Raw genomic sequence first — 15,040 nt, 5'->3', positions numbered from 1 at the left:
ACTACGTCTAAAATAAGAATCAGCAGACTTAAAAAAAAAAAAGAATCAAAATATGAAGAAATATCGTTAGTCACCTCCTATGTCCTTCAAGTGTCATTCACAAGCATTGCATCTTTGATTCAACCATATCAAATCAAATATTGACTTGATTAGGGTGAAGAGCTAAATATGAAGAGCGGAAAAGATGCCATCCTTTGCCCTTGAGCTGGTTGTGTGGCTGGTGAGGTGGAAGGCAGGGGTGCTAAGCTGCAGGAATGAGATAAACAGGAGAAAAAAAGATACTGACTACAAGCCCACCTCTCTCTCGTTCTCTCGCTCGCTCTCTCTCTCTCTCTCTCTCTCTGTCTCTCCCCCCCACCCCCCCCTATAACCGCTTCCCTTTGTCCATCTTTTCATTTTGTTCAGCCTGCTTCTCGCCCTCTCAAATATACAAAATAAACAAACTAATTGAGTTTATATTCAACACCTTTTTGCTGGACAGGGTGATATCATTATTATAATTATTATGCTGATGATTGGACTAAAGCATCCAGCCGAGGTGTATTCGACTTTAATTTAAGTTATTGTACAAACCTTTTGACACCCTTATAATGGGATGATTATAAGAATCCATTTAAAAAAGGAAATTCACAACAGTAGCTACATCAAATAATACATGGTGAAAGATAATTGTGCATGAAATAAATGCCTATTGCATTTAGCATATTTTTGGGATGTTAAATAATATTCAAGCAGTAAAACATCAACAGTTTGCCATGTTTTCCATAGGAGCTGTATGCTTCTACCGTCCGACACCTGTTGTGCATGAAGGTTTCGGCTCAGAGTCCTCAATCTCCACCCAGTGGTCAACACAAAAAATGACACAATGACTACATTTTCACAAATATGAATGAAAACATGTTTATCTTGATATATATTACTATAGCCTATTTCATTTCAGACTTATGAAAGACTATCAATAAAAAAGAATTATAAAATTTGGGATGACACATTTAATAAAATAATACAACTTAATCATGAGTTTAGAAGGAATTTGTAGCGCAACTCCTTTTTTATTAAAAGGAGGAATTATGAACCTAGTTTACATATTATTTGACGCCTCTTTGTTCCTCTGCCCATTCATTTTATAGAGAGCTCTTCATGTGAAGCTCCATTTGAGCGACACTGCCATGCCACTCTGATGCAGAGAATACACGTGTGAGTCATTGATTGCATGTTGATTAGTGAGTGCTCTTTTGAGCTGATTAAACATATTGTTAAGTATGTATGTATGCAAATCACTGTGTGTATGTGTGGGTGTGGGTGTGGCGTGGCCAATATAATATATTATGATTCAGACAGTGTGTCCTATTGTGAGTTGTGTTTGTTTGTATGACACATTCTGTTCTTAAAGTCAGTGTGGATATCATTTGAAATGACGCAATGTATTTCTGGATCATGACTTATCATGGTCGATAGAACCAAATATTTGTAGAGCCGGTTGCACTTAATGCGAGTTGTCTCCTGCTGGTTACAAATAATGAAGTCCAACAGAGACTTCCGTAGTGATTGTGTGTGTGTGTGTGTGTGTGTGTGTGTGTGTGTGTGTGTGTGTGTGTGTGTGTGTGTGTGTGTGTGTGTGTGTGTGTGTGTGTGTGTGTGTGTGTGTGTGTGTGTGTGTGTGTGTGTGTGCGTACCTACGTGTTTATTCATATCTATAGTTTACAATCAGTGTGCATCATTATTTCCGGCACTTTAGAACACAATATTAAAATGAAAAGCGGAAGAGAGGTGCCATGAATCTGCCCCGCTTCGTTCTTCATTACACACACTGACTGTTTCAATCGGTGATCGTCTGCTCACCTCGTGATCGCATCAGGCTGAACACAAAGCCGCGGGGGGGGGGGGGGGGGGGGGGGGGCTCGTGTTCGCTGTCGCACCAGACCGAGCTGTGTGGAGAGACCGCACGCTTTAACCACTCTGTTTACACGTGTACGAGGAGCAGGGCCGCCACGAGACAGGGCTCACCTGTTAGAATGTCACTGCCCCCCCCCCCCCCCCTTTTCGTCCTCCGTTTGTCTTTTGTTTTCAAACGCTGCGTTCTGCGTTGTCATCCGCCGTCTCCGTCACCTGCGAGGTCAACGACTCGGAGCGGCTTCTGAAAGGACAGGCAGGCAGACCAAACAGGACGGCGGCCGCTGGTTATAAATATATATATATACACACACACCGCTGTACATCTATTTATTTAAAAGGTGCCCCTGGACCCGTCTCCATGGCGGTGTCTCTATGTCCTCTGGTTTGCGGTCTGGTTGATGGCCGTGACAGCGGGGGGGAGGGGCCGCAGTGCCATGTCCATTAGTACGTGACAAACAACAGAGTGACACCAGGCAGCTCGCCAGCCCTGTGTCATCAAGCCCCCCCTTAGACCCCAGCACCACCCCCCTACTACTGCACCCAGCCCCCTGATACCCCCACCACCACCCTACTACACCCACCACCCTGATGCACCCACCACCACCCTACTACACCCACCACCCTGATGCACCCACCACCACCCTACTACACCCACCACCCTGATGCACCCACCACCACCCTACTACTACACAAACCACTTTGCTACACCCACCACCCCCCTACTACACCTACCAACCCCTTACTAAGCCCCACCACCACCATACTACACCCAACCCCAAGCCTCCGTCCCTGTACGCTCACTCTTTGCTGTGTGTCTTCGCTGTGAGGACGCTTCGTTCCGCTACATCGCTTGAGTGATCTTTATATCACAGCCGTATAACGTCTGTAACCGTTTGATTTTATTATTCCACTCCGAATGATCCCAGGGCTCGAGGGTTGTTTCGTCGCTAAAGGTCTCCTCGTGTGTATCGGCCAGCGTAAAAACACGAAGACCTCCGCCACTGTTAATTTTCGATACAGTTGTTGCCGGCGCCATCGACCACCCAAATGAGGGATAATTGAATATGCAGCAGTGGGTGCGTCAGTCGGGTGTGTGCTAATGAGAAGGACAATAGCCTAGTCTTGGAGGACCGCTCCACTATAACGGCGCTGTTTTTCGGCGGGGCATCTGAAATTAAAATGAAAAACAATAGGGAAGAAAACGGTATCAGCGTTCCGTAGTAGTAGCAGCATCAGGCGGTTTTTTATACTTGTACGCTATACGGGGCAATGCATCGTCGGAGCTCTCGGATGGTGTACTTCCACGTGAGCGATGTAGTTCAGAACCACCATATTATAAGCCTCTGAGTAGCCTGATTAGTATTCAAAGGCGTGTGATCAAGGTCAATTATTTTCAGTTACACTGACTTCTTAAAAAATGGCTATAATGGAGTTCTATTCTGTAGCCGGGAGCGAGGCTATTGTTCCTGGGGAAAGACAGCTGCCTTTCTCCTCCCTTTGAGCCAGGGACTGAAATTCTCTGCACAATGCTGGCAATCTTTTAATGGAAAACATGGTATTTCTGTGTGCATATGTCGCGGCATACAGAAAGCTGGTGTTTGACTTTTGGAAGGCGAAAAAAAGGAAAGCGTGCGCGCAGCTGCGGTTGCCAGGGGTGAGGTGACAGCCAGCCGCATTCACATCCCTTTGCCGCTGTGGAAAAGACGAGGAAAGAACATAATTCAAACCCTGCGCCTTTCGTGATGGGAAGATTACTAGACTACACTTCCCAGCTGCCAACGGGTGAAAAGAAAAGAAAACTAGCTGAGGATCTGAGTTAATTGTCAAGTTAAGATAACTTAAAAAAAAGTTAAGTCAAGTTCTTAATTTAGCGCTGTTCAGTACTACGGATATCGCTGAAGATGAAGGACTCACCTGTGTGTGTGTGTGTGTGTGTGTGTGTGTGTGTGTGTGTGTGTGTGTGTGTGTGTGTGTGTGTGTGTGTGTGTGTGTGTGTGTGTGTGTGTGTGTGTGTGTGTGTGTGTGTGTGCGGGACTGACCCCCTGTGAAGAATCAGACAAGTAAAAACAAGAGTCGAACCAACGTTATTATTGCTAGTGTTAAGCGCATACATCCTTGAGTTGGACTGCGTGGGAGTCATACAAGTCATGATTTGACAAATGGTTGATCTGCATTCTTTTTCGTTTATTATAATTTCCATTCTAGTCCTTTCATTCTAATCAATTTCCTTTTTTTTATATCCATTATCATGTGGAGCAATTATTCTGTTATTAAATTTTTCCTTGGCAAAAAAGAAAATGCAACGGAAAGATCTGCAATTAAAGACGCGAGAACGTGTAGGAGGCGAACAGACAGACAGGTGGAGAGGGAGGCTGGTCACATGACACATGATTGAAGGCGAGATGGAGCAGTTCAGAGGAACAGGCCAGTTGGCGCCTAGTGGCGAGGAGGAGGAGGAGGAGGAGGAGGAGGAGGGTTGCTGAAACCCAAGAGAGAGAGAAGAGGAGATGGGAGGAATTTTCCCAGAGATGTTTTGAATTCTGGAGTGGAAAGTCCCTCCATCTGTTATAGGGGCCCGGTTCTGACTCAGTGGGTTTTGTGATTGGTCCTAATCCTGGCCAAGTAACAGACAGAATGAAGAGCTTAAACCAGTCTGCTCTCACTCTGACAGGCTCCACTGGTTGTTGCTCCGGCTGCTGCTGCTACTGCTGTTCCTACTGGGGCTCATCTCACACCGCTGCCCCCTAATGGACAGATGGCCGAACCACACCCGTACCCTCTGAATTACTTAGCCTAAGGTCATCGTTCAACGGCTCCATCAAAATGTAGATAATAGGAAAGCATTGGTTCAGAGTGAAGACCAACAAGTATTCGACAATTATAAATTGTTAGTCAAATTGAAATAAATACAGAGTATATGAAATAACAATACTGTTATGGCAGCCTATGTGCACGTATTTGCTTGCATTAAATGTAATTATAGCATAGTTTATTAGCAGTGATGTGTCTGGTTATAATGTTTGCAGTATGCTTCAGTATGTTATTTTGCATTGAACAAGGGCAACCTTGTATTGCATAATGACGGATCTCTGATAAGCACGTAAGAAAAAGCCTTTCTCCTCTCCAAAGGCATTGGGCATCTAGGGAACGGTCTCTTATTGGCTATCTGTGCTGTCACTCCGGGAGGGGGGACGGAACCCAGTAGAATGATGGACTGGGGTCCCTAAGGTGACAGCAGCCTGGTCCCCAAGGTGACAGCGGCATTTCCAGACAGCTCAGGGGTCAGTTAGAAAAAATGTTGAGTGGCCTGATTCGAGTCTGCAATCACACGCACAGACACACATGCGCGCCAGCCCGCAACCACGCTCAGACACACACACACACACACACACACACACACACACACACACACACACACACACACACACACACACACACACACACACACACACACACACACACACACACACACACACACACACACACACACACACACACACACACACACACACACACACAGGGCTCCTGCAGACAGGGTCCACTGTGTATGCAGTGCAGTGCCCTCAGAAGCCTGCAGAAGAGATCCTAATGTTCTCTAACCGGCCTCAGCCAACAGTCTTACAGCAGTGTGTGTGTAGCTGTGTCACTACGGCATGACACACTCCCTCCCTGGTGGGCTGTCATACTCCCGTCCACACCCCTCCACCCACCTCTCCATGAAATAACATGACTTTGAGTGATTCGGCCGCCCCCCTCCGGAACTGTGCAAACCAAACGGTTATGAATATTAAAAGATCCTAATCGTCTCACGCTGAGCCTTTCATGACGATTCTCCCCCTCTCTCAAGCTCTTTCTGCCGCTCTTTTTCTGTCTCCATCTCGCTCTCTCTTTCTCCGTCTCCTTCTCCCTGTCTTTCTCTCCCTGTCACTGTCTCTCCATCATGTTCTCCCCGTCTCTCTCACTCTTTCTCCCCGTCTCTTTTCTCCGCTATCACGCTCTCTTCCTCCCTCTCTCTGTCTGTCTGTCTCTCCCCCTCCCTCCCTCCCTCCCTCTCTCCCTCCCTCCCTCCTCCTCATATTTCACGGCTCCTCGAGGAAGACGACACAGCGTAGCCGGGGCTCGTCTCTCGGCGCGGCTGCCTCCAAAGCAGCTTGTGAAGAATAGACTGTCAACCGCTCCACATAATGCATTGTGTGCCCCTTTTTTTTTTTATCATAATTTATTTCTCTTTCTCCCTTTTGACGTTTAAAGCTATGTATGTGTAGGAAGGCGGGGTATTAATATCGGACATTGTGCTACTATCAATAACCCCCCCCCACCCATCCACCACTCTGTCTCCGGGGGTGTTTATGCTTGTTGACCTTGCCTTCAGACGGGGAAGTGGATAATGGGTGTGGGACAGAGGATCCGTCATAGGGCTGTACCCCGGCGTTGGGAGGAGGAAGGGGTACGGCCCACCGGGCGCTGGGTCTCCAGACCGGACCGTAGTAGATGGTCTCTATAGCCCCCCCATCCCTCCCTGCATGGTGGGCGTGTTCCCTGTGTTGTGTGGGCCCCGTGTGTGGACGGCTTATCTGTGCTGTGCGCCGCTGATCGCTCTACTATGCTTCTCCGACGCTCTAAGCAGCTTGGACCGCAGCCACCAGCGCAGACGATATATATCCCCGCCCTGCTCCACACATCTCTCTCTCTCTCCCTCCCCCTCCCTTGCTCTCACTGATTCATGGGCTGTTTATGGTGCACATCCATCTGGGGGGGGGGGGGGGGGGAGGGGGCAGAGCACTGAGGGACTGGGAGATGCTGGGGGGGGTCTCTGTTGGGAGAGGGGTGGAAGAGCACTGTGTGGGGAGGGGACCACTAGTTTTGGGGAAGATGGAAGCTGAATGATGAATTGAGTGACAGAGACAGAGGAAGGGAACGGTTTATGAAGATGGGTATGATGCAAATTAGGATATTTTGTATACTTATGTATATATATATAAAACTATGATAATCCTAGTGATGTTTCTGAGGAGAAGGCAGAGCCCAGATTCTGCTCCTGATCTTGAGAGAACCCTCCGTCGGGCTCCTTTTGGGAGGGTCACGGCCGCAACAACAAAATACCCAACATTCTTGGCCTCGGTCGTAGTAGAGGACGTTGAAGGGACGTACAAAGAACACATTCAGATCAGCTGAGGTTCAGGACGCCGCCGCTGGGTTCTGGTAGGTTCTCCGGTAAATCCAGGGAACCTGGATGTTGATGTCCAGCTGCTGCATGTTTCCGATAATTGAAAAATGTTTGAGTCCTAATAGCTTTCACCGGGAGATTACCACTTGCCTCTGCCCTTTTGCAGAGCTGACCCTCTCCAACATAGGCCAGCAAATTACTGTCTTTTCTAATGAACTCTGTGGCAATCATTCCAATAGGCTAATTAGTTCCTTGTTGCATTGTTTGAGTGCTTCTCAATCTCGTTAGGGTGCCCGTGGAATCTTATATTGCCGTATTTTAAGACGCATTCAGGTGATTAAAAGCCAAAGGCATGCAGGCCCGGCACGGTCAAAGACACCCATAGCCATTTTTTTCTTGTTCTCGCTTATTAAACACGGCCTATCGTCGTTTAATCAAACTACACATGACATACGCACACACACGTACACACACACACACACACACACACACACACACACACACACACACACACACACACACACACACACACACACACACACACACACACACACACACACACCGATTTATATCCACCTTGTATAATTCCTGCAGGACACGCCCCCTTTGTGAAGCCAAGCCGTTATACTGGGGCTGTGTTCCATTTGGTTCTATGTCGTATAGGCTTCGCCTTTTAAGGCTATCGCTATTGGGTTATCCCTAGGCGTGAGCCGTAGCACTGAAGTGCTACGGCTCACGCCTGAAGTGCTACGGCTCACGCCTAGGGATAACCCAATAGCGATAGCCTTAAAAGGCTGCGCCTAAACTCATAGAATCTAGAGTTACAATACGTAACGTTCGTTTTCCAGTTTAGCCTGTTTAGAGGAAGTGGGTGGGGCTGCCGTTGTAAATAGGGCATCTATTTTATAACGTGCAAGTTCACATTAAGCATTGGCTTGTCTGGTTAGGGATAATAAAAATACACCCCGCTGGGGAACTAGTCCTTCAGTGCAGAACCAGAACTGAATGCGGCCGTAGCCACGGTCTAAATAGAGTTTATAATTTCAGAGCCCGGGGACTTTGGACGGCTTGACAGAGCATCCTGGGATTTTAACCAGATCGCCCCCTAGAGGAGGCATGGAAACCTACATACTGAGACAGAGGCTAATCCACCAGTGAGAGACTGGGACGAGAACTAGATATAGAAACCACAACAGAGGGGGTGTCTCTTGCCCAGCCAATATAGTAACTATAAGTCTATACAGAGATAAGCTGTTACTCGTAGAACTGTTCACGATGATCCACAAGCAGCGGATGTTTGATCTTGGTTGACACAGAGATAAAAAGCGTTTAATGCCAGGCCTCATTTTGAGCCAGATACAATCTAGTACTTTCTGCTCACACAATTGCTCAATATGAATTAATACTGCGACTTTCACTAGTGTTTGAATTAGAATTTCCTTATGTGTGCACGTCTATGTTTAACATTTTAACATAAATGCAGAAAACACACATGCCCGAAGACACAGACGCAAACGCAGACACACACTCACACACACGCATATGCACACAGCCACACACACTCTATGAGATACCGATGCTGATATGTTTTTGTTTGTTTTTGACAGAAACTCGCCCGGGAGGCAGAACTGCTTCAGAAGGAACACGAGTGGCAGGACGGAGTGAAGGTAAAGTACTTTAGCCTAGGTACCTCCCTCCCTCCCTCCCTCCGACTCGTCATCCCTCTCTCTGTCTCTGTCTCTGTCTCTGTCTCTCTCTCTCTCTCTCTCTCTCTCTCTCTCTCTCTCTCTCTCTCTCTCTCTCTCTCTCTCTCTCTCTCTCTCTCTCTTCCCCCCCCTACCTCGACCCCCCTCCTTCTCTAGGTCCCTCCCTCCAGCCTCCCTCCTCCTCTAGTTACCTCTCTCCCTCCTCCTCCCCTACCCTTCTTCCCCCCTAACACTCTGTCTCTTTACTCTTCCTCCCACCCTCTCTTCCCCGTCTCTCCATCCCTCCCTCCCCCTGTCCCTCCCTCTGCCCTTCCTCCCTCCCTATGTTCCTCTCCTGTTGCTCCAGGGCACTGTGCCCTCCCCTTTATTTCCTCATTTCACCAATTTGTTTCCAATTTTCCCCTCAATTTTGTTATGTCCCTCCTTTCTTTTCCACTTAAAACTCTTTAACGACCATGTGATCAGCACCACGGTAGCGACCGAAGAAGTAGTATTAAAAATTGGATGTTAATATGCGCAGCCTAATGCACATAATTAACTACACACACGCGCACTCACACACACACACACACACAGACACACACACACGCACACACACACTCACCGTGTCCATTTTTCTTCTTTTTTTTTGCAGTTGTTAATTTCATGGTGTACAACATTATTTACATACTGTCAATCAGTTGTGTCTCACAGGCCACAGCTCTCTGAGTCCGCAACCTTCTGCCATTGTTGACCTTTGTCTGAGGAGAAAATATCTCTTGAAATCCAAATAGAGGAGCCGCAAACTAGTGCTCGCGTGTGTGTTTCTCTATGTGTGTGTGTGAGTGTGTGTGCGAGGCAGCGCGCTTCACTGGCTCACCGATTTGTAAACACACCGATACCCTGCATGCATATTGATCCACACACACGCACGCACGCACACATACATACACACACACACATGCACACACACGCACACACTTTGTGTACATAATCACGCAGATATGTGACCTCAGCAAGCCAGTACATTGACACACACACACACACACGCACACACACACACACACACACACACACACACACACACACACACACACACACACACACACACACACACACACACACACACACACACACACACCACCCACCCACATCCCATGCACACACCACCCCCCCCCCCCCCCCACACACACACACACACTCCTCACTCATATCCTCCGTCTCCAGGGAGACGAGCTCACTGTCATGGTACACTTGCCACAAATGGATTTTTAACCCCGCGCTTCCCGGGGGATGTTTGAGAAAAGGCTTTAACTGATTTATAAAACGAATAATTATGAGCCCTGCTTCCCCAGCAAAGTCCATTTTTATTCATGGTCGCTTACACTCGCTGATGCACTGCTTTGACCGCCGCCCGCCTCAGTCCTTCTGGACCGGGGTCTCTGGCGCGTGCTGTTCCTCGGCGGGCACCCAGGGGGGAGCCGCTGAGCGCTGCCTCTCTCTCCTCCGCCTCTCTCGGCCCCCATGCACCACGATGGGGGGGTCAGGAGGCTGTCACCCTATGTGGCATCCAATCTCTCTCTCTCTCTCTCTCTCTCTCTCTCTCTCTCTCGCTCTCCCTCGCTCTCTAGCACCCAGTGTACCCTTTGTTGCTTGTTCTGTGGTGTTTCATCGCTCAAACCTCATCTCCCTCATCATACACTCTGCCTCTCAACCTCTGTCCCCTTCACACAAACATACAGAAACACATACACACACACAGAAACACACATACACAAACAGAAACACAAACACCCTAACCACCACACGCGCGCACACACACACACACACACACACACACACACACACACACACACACACACACACACACACACACACACACACACACACACACACACACACACACACACACACACACACACACACACACACACCCCAAACAAAATCCTCCCTTTTTCATGTCAGCATGTGGCTTTAATCGGGCATGAAAACAGGTTCAAATGTCAAATTGGTGCAAACACGTCAAATGAATCCTAATGCCGGCTCCCCTGTTAATAGTGTATCAATGCTGATTTCATTTGCCTTCATAATTAGGGCAGGTAATGAGTCCCGGCAGGGCCGCTGAGGATCCGTTAGGAGAGGCAGATGCGAGGCGTAGAGAATGGGAGGTGTCAGTAAAGCAGCACATATCCTTCTGAGAATATATTTTTTTCACCCCCCTCCCGTTTGGAGATGTTGTGCCCTCCTAATTTCTCTTTTGGCTGAACACACTGGTGACTGACAGTCTAATTAGATTAGGGCTCGCATGCTCTTTGGGCATATTAGGAGGAACGCGGTGCATTTTAAACTGCCGGGCGGGGGGGCTTCTGTCAGGAGGAGAGGGAAAGAGTATTCACACGGGTGAAATGTTTTTGGAGTTTACGGATTTGAACGTCTGCTCAGGCCTGTGGTTGTGTCAGAGTGTGCGTGTGTGTGTCTGCCTGTCTGTCTGTTAGAGTGATAGGTGTGGCTCTACCAGTTTGTGCTCCAGCATCTGTACTGAGAGGGTCATGTTTTGGAATCTGTTGGACTTGAATGCCTGCTCGGAACTGTGTGTGTGTGTGTGTGTGTGTGTGTGTGTGTGTGTGTGTGTGTGTGTGTGTGTGTGTGTGTGTGTGTGTGTGTGTGTGTGTGTGTGTGTGTGTGTGTGTGTGTGTGTGTGTGTGTGGTGGTTCGAGAGGTCTGATTGGCAAAAAATATCTATTTATTGGAGCGATCTGATTGGCAAAAAAAAAATATTATTGCGATTCTGACTGGCACAATTTTTCATTACATAAAATGTTGAATTCAAACTAAAAACAAATACATTTTGGTCCATGTCTTAGAAATCATGTCCATGGACATGGGATCTGTGTGGCTGTACCTGTCTTGGCTCCGGCGTCTGTACGGAGAGTGTGATGTTTGGGGTGGGCGTTGTTGGCTTCGTTGGTGGATGTGTTGGTTAGTGTTTATTAACGTTGAGATCTTTACCTGGCCCGGCCCATCTGCTCACTGATACCAAACGTGGAGTGACATCACAGGGACTCAATGACACGCCTGGCACGCACAGCGGCTGCCACCGCAGCTGTTACCGTAGCGATGGGTGGACGTGGTGCACAATCCTACCCCGCCCACACTACCAACCACCAATCCCACCACTCAACTTTTGATCCTTTGCCGACACATGCTCACTCCCACCGGGGAGACCACCTGCAAAGACACACACACCTGAACACACACACACACACACTCTCACACACACACAACACACACACACACACACACACACACACACACACACACACACACACACACACACACACACACACACACACACACACACACACCTTGAACACCCGGGTCTTCTTCAGTACCGGTTCACTCGGTCTCGACCATTCACTGCAGGACATTACGGACGATGAAACGTTGATCGTAACAACTGTTGTGATGGCCGTCGCGGGTTTTAAATCCATTGGAATGAAATGGGGTGTGAAATAGACATTAAGGTGTTTGATCGCCGCTGATTCCTCAAGGTCACGAGTGCCGCGCCCCTCCGTGGAAGCGTTTTCCATCCGAGCCCGGCGACGGAATGCCGTGGTCCCTCACCAAGGGCTCTGCAATTAATCTCATTTTGACCGCGATTTTGATTTTCGGGGCAACTGATCTCAAAACTAATATAATCGAGTTTAAACCATATATTTATTTTTGTAAGTATATTTATTTTATTCATTAAAAGAACAGCTGTACACATATTCTCCCAAAATTACCATGACCCAAAAATTATATTAGATTTTGATTATTTTGCTTTTTGAACATTTGTGAATTTATTTGAGGGGATATTTCCAAGTTCTCAGTTACAAAGTGTTAATTTTGAGAGAAATGCTGAATAAATGCATCATGTTTTCAAACTCAAAAATAATCGTCTTTAATAATCCTGATTTCAATATGGACCAAAATAATTGTGAGTAGGATTTTTTCCATAATCGAGCAGCCCTTCCCTCACCTAGGAGACTGCTGCGCTCTGCCCTGAAACCCCATTGGGGAAGAAGAAGAGGAAAAAGTCCTCCTTAACCAAGCGTGATCGTCCTTGTTCTCCAAGCCCAAACAAGTGCTAATTGGCAGCCGGTGCGACGCATGCTATGTAAACTATAGCATTGGCCTGGGTATTCTCTCTGATTATTTTGTATTATGTAGTTCCAGTATAGGAATTGACCATTGCCCTTAGTGAATGCCCAGACATGTATTTGTATTGTCACTTTCCATTGTGGAGTGGCTGTGGAGAGAAGGAAGGAGATGGTGGAGGAGGAGGAGGAAGACATGCACTTTTCATCAGATTGTGATGTGGCAGCTGCTGTTCGTTTGAAATGCATTAGTACTAATAGCTGTACCATTAGGAGAGAGAGAGCGGGAGAAGGTAAAGAGAGGGGGAGAGATAGAGAGACGCTCCGTTGATGGGTTGCTATGATGAAACCAACGAGAAAAAGGGTGACGAAGGAAGAAACTAAAATAGAGAGAGAGAGAGAGAGACATAAAGAGAGGAGAGAGGGTGGGGTAGAGGTGAGAAAGGGACTATGGGTGAGTGCAGAAAGGCATGAGGGAGCATGGAAAAGAGACACAAAGATAGAGCCATCTTCCAGCCCATTTACCCCAATCATCACTCTCTAATCAATCAAGCCTTTCATCATATTCCAACATAATCTCCCGTTCTCCATCTCTACTCAGTCCCTCTGTATCTCTCTATCATACATAAACCTTTATCTACCGTGGTGTTCTTCTTTTCATATATCGAACAATTTATAAATCAAGGTGAGATTGATTTGTGATTTTATCATTTAGTTGCAGGTCAGAAAATGTATTGCTGATCAATTTTGATAATTTACTGAACGTTTTTGTACTATTTTGAGTATCTTATATATACATTTCGGACAAAGAAAGCTAAATTACTTGTAATTTATAATCGGCATGTTTCACTAGGTATCTTGTCAACCTAATAGATATACAAATTAATCCTATAAATGAAAACTAAAAAATACAGAGTTTAGCCTTGGTGAACAGCTACTGTCCACAAAACTAGTCCCCATTCAGGTCACATTTCAAGGGTAAGGTATTCTCCCCGAGCACTGAGTTGTGAAGGTTCTGTACACTTATCACTTATTACAATAATATATCTTATTTGTGACGGCCCTTCAAAGACAATCAGACCTAACAGCTGTTACTTGAGACCTTCTTGGCAAACTCGTCTTAACCCTGAAATCTCAATTTTGAACACAATACAGTCCTTATCTCATTGTACTGTCCGTCAAGGGAAAGTGATGGACAGCAAAAGACACCTGACAATGTCTCACTCTCACTTCCTCAGTCCACCTCAGCATGTGTCTTTCACAGAACGCTTGACATTATTTGATTAACTTTTAATTGGTTTTCTCTCCATCAACATTAAATGACTACCATGAATGTGTGCTCCCAAATCCCCTTTTCTGATTCCATTGAACTGATCCTGGGAGACGTGCACACATCTCGCCTGCAATTGAGTCATTCCATTCATAAAAACAAATAGACAATAGCAATAATGTGTGAGTATAAACCCAGAACCTAGTGCTTCAGGTGTTCCTCCAAACCTCTGCTGCTCTGGATGGGGATTATTTATTGCAAAAACAAGAGGGAAAATGTTAACCACAAAAAGGTGAGAGGTGTTAGATAAAAGAACATGCACACCAATACGTGCGATAAGCATATTCTTCATAGTCATAGTCCTCCCTTTCTGTTGTTAAAGGCTATTTGATTTCCAACCTACTTCATTGCTTGGACCTGGCTTAGTTGTCACCGCCTCACGTTGCGTTGTTCTGATGTTATTTGTAACGTGTCATGGCAGCTGTTCCTCAGAGCACAGCGACTGGTTAGCCCGACGGACACAGGGAGGCCAAACTCGAGGGAGCCCAAAGAAAGGGTTCCACACGCGGCACGTTTTAAACACTGATAAGACTAACCACATTGTGTAAGCACAAATGAGTGCTGTTTTTATTGGGAGCCCTGTGTTTTCTCTCTCTCTCTCTCTCTCTCTCTCTCTCTCTCTCTCTCTCTCTCTCTCTCTCTCTCTCTCTCTCTCTCTCTCTCTCTCCCTCTCTCTCTCCCTATGTTGGTCTGAGACAGAGCTAGCAGCCTGCCTGGCTCCTAATGAACTCATAAACAGCGTTATCACCAAATGACCTGCCGTGCCACGGCCCGCCATCTCCTCCCCACCGAAAAATAAGGCGGGGGAAAAGGGAGATGGGGG

At 46.9% G+C, this 15,040-nt stretch overlaps 2 protein-coding genes across 2 annotated transcripts in view; both read left to right on the top strand.

Moving 5' to 3' along the window:
• The window catches only part of mst1 (macrophage stimulating 1), a 58,127-nt gene that overhangs the window by 13,758 nt on the left and 29,329 nt on the right, over positions 1-15,040 (top strand). The gene's annotated exons all lie outside the window — the stretch shown is intronic.
• cacna2d2a (calcium channel, voltage-dependent, alpha 2/delta subunit 2a) overlaps positions 1-15,040 on the top strand; it is a 51,439-nt gene that overhangs the window by 22,267 nt on the left and 14,132 nt on the right. The window contains exon 5 of the mRNA XM_060069938.1: positions 8,671-8,730. Coding sequence (XP_059925921.1) covers positions 8,671-8,730 — 60 coding nt within the window. The remainder of the gene's footprint in view (positions 1-8,670; positions 8,731-15,040) is intronic.

The sequence above is a fragment of the Gadus macrocephalus genome, chromosome 13 (assembly GCF_031168955.1).
Source record: "Gadus macrocephalus chromosome 13, ASM3116895v1".
Lineage (NCBI taxonomy): Eukaryota > Metazoa > Chordata > Actinopteri > Gadiformes > Gadidae > Gadus > Gadus macrocephalus.
The sequence above is the reverse complement of the archived record's forward strand: the minus strand, read 5'-3'. Positions and strand labels throughout refer to the sequence as shown.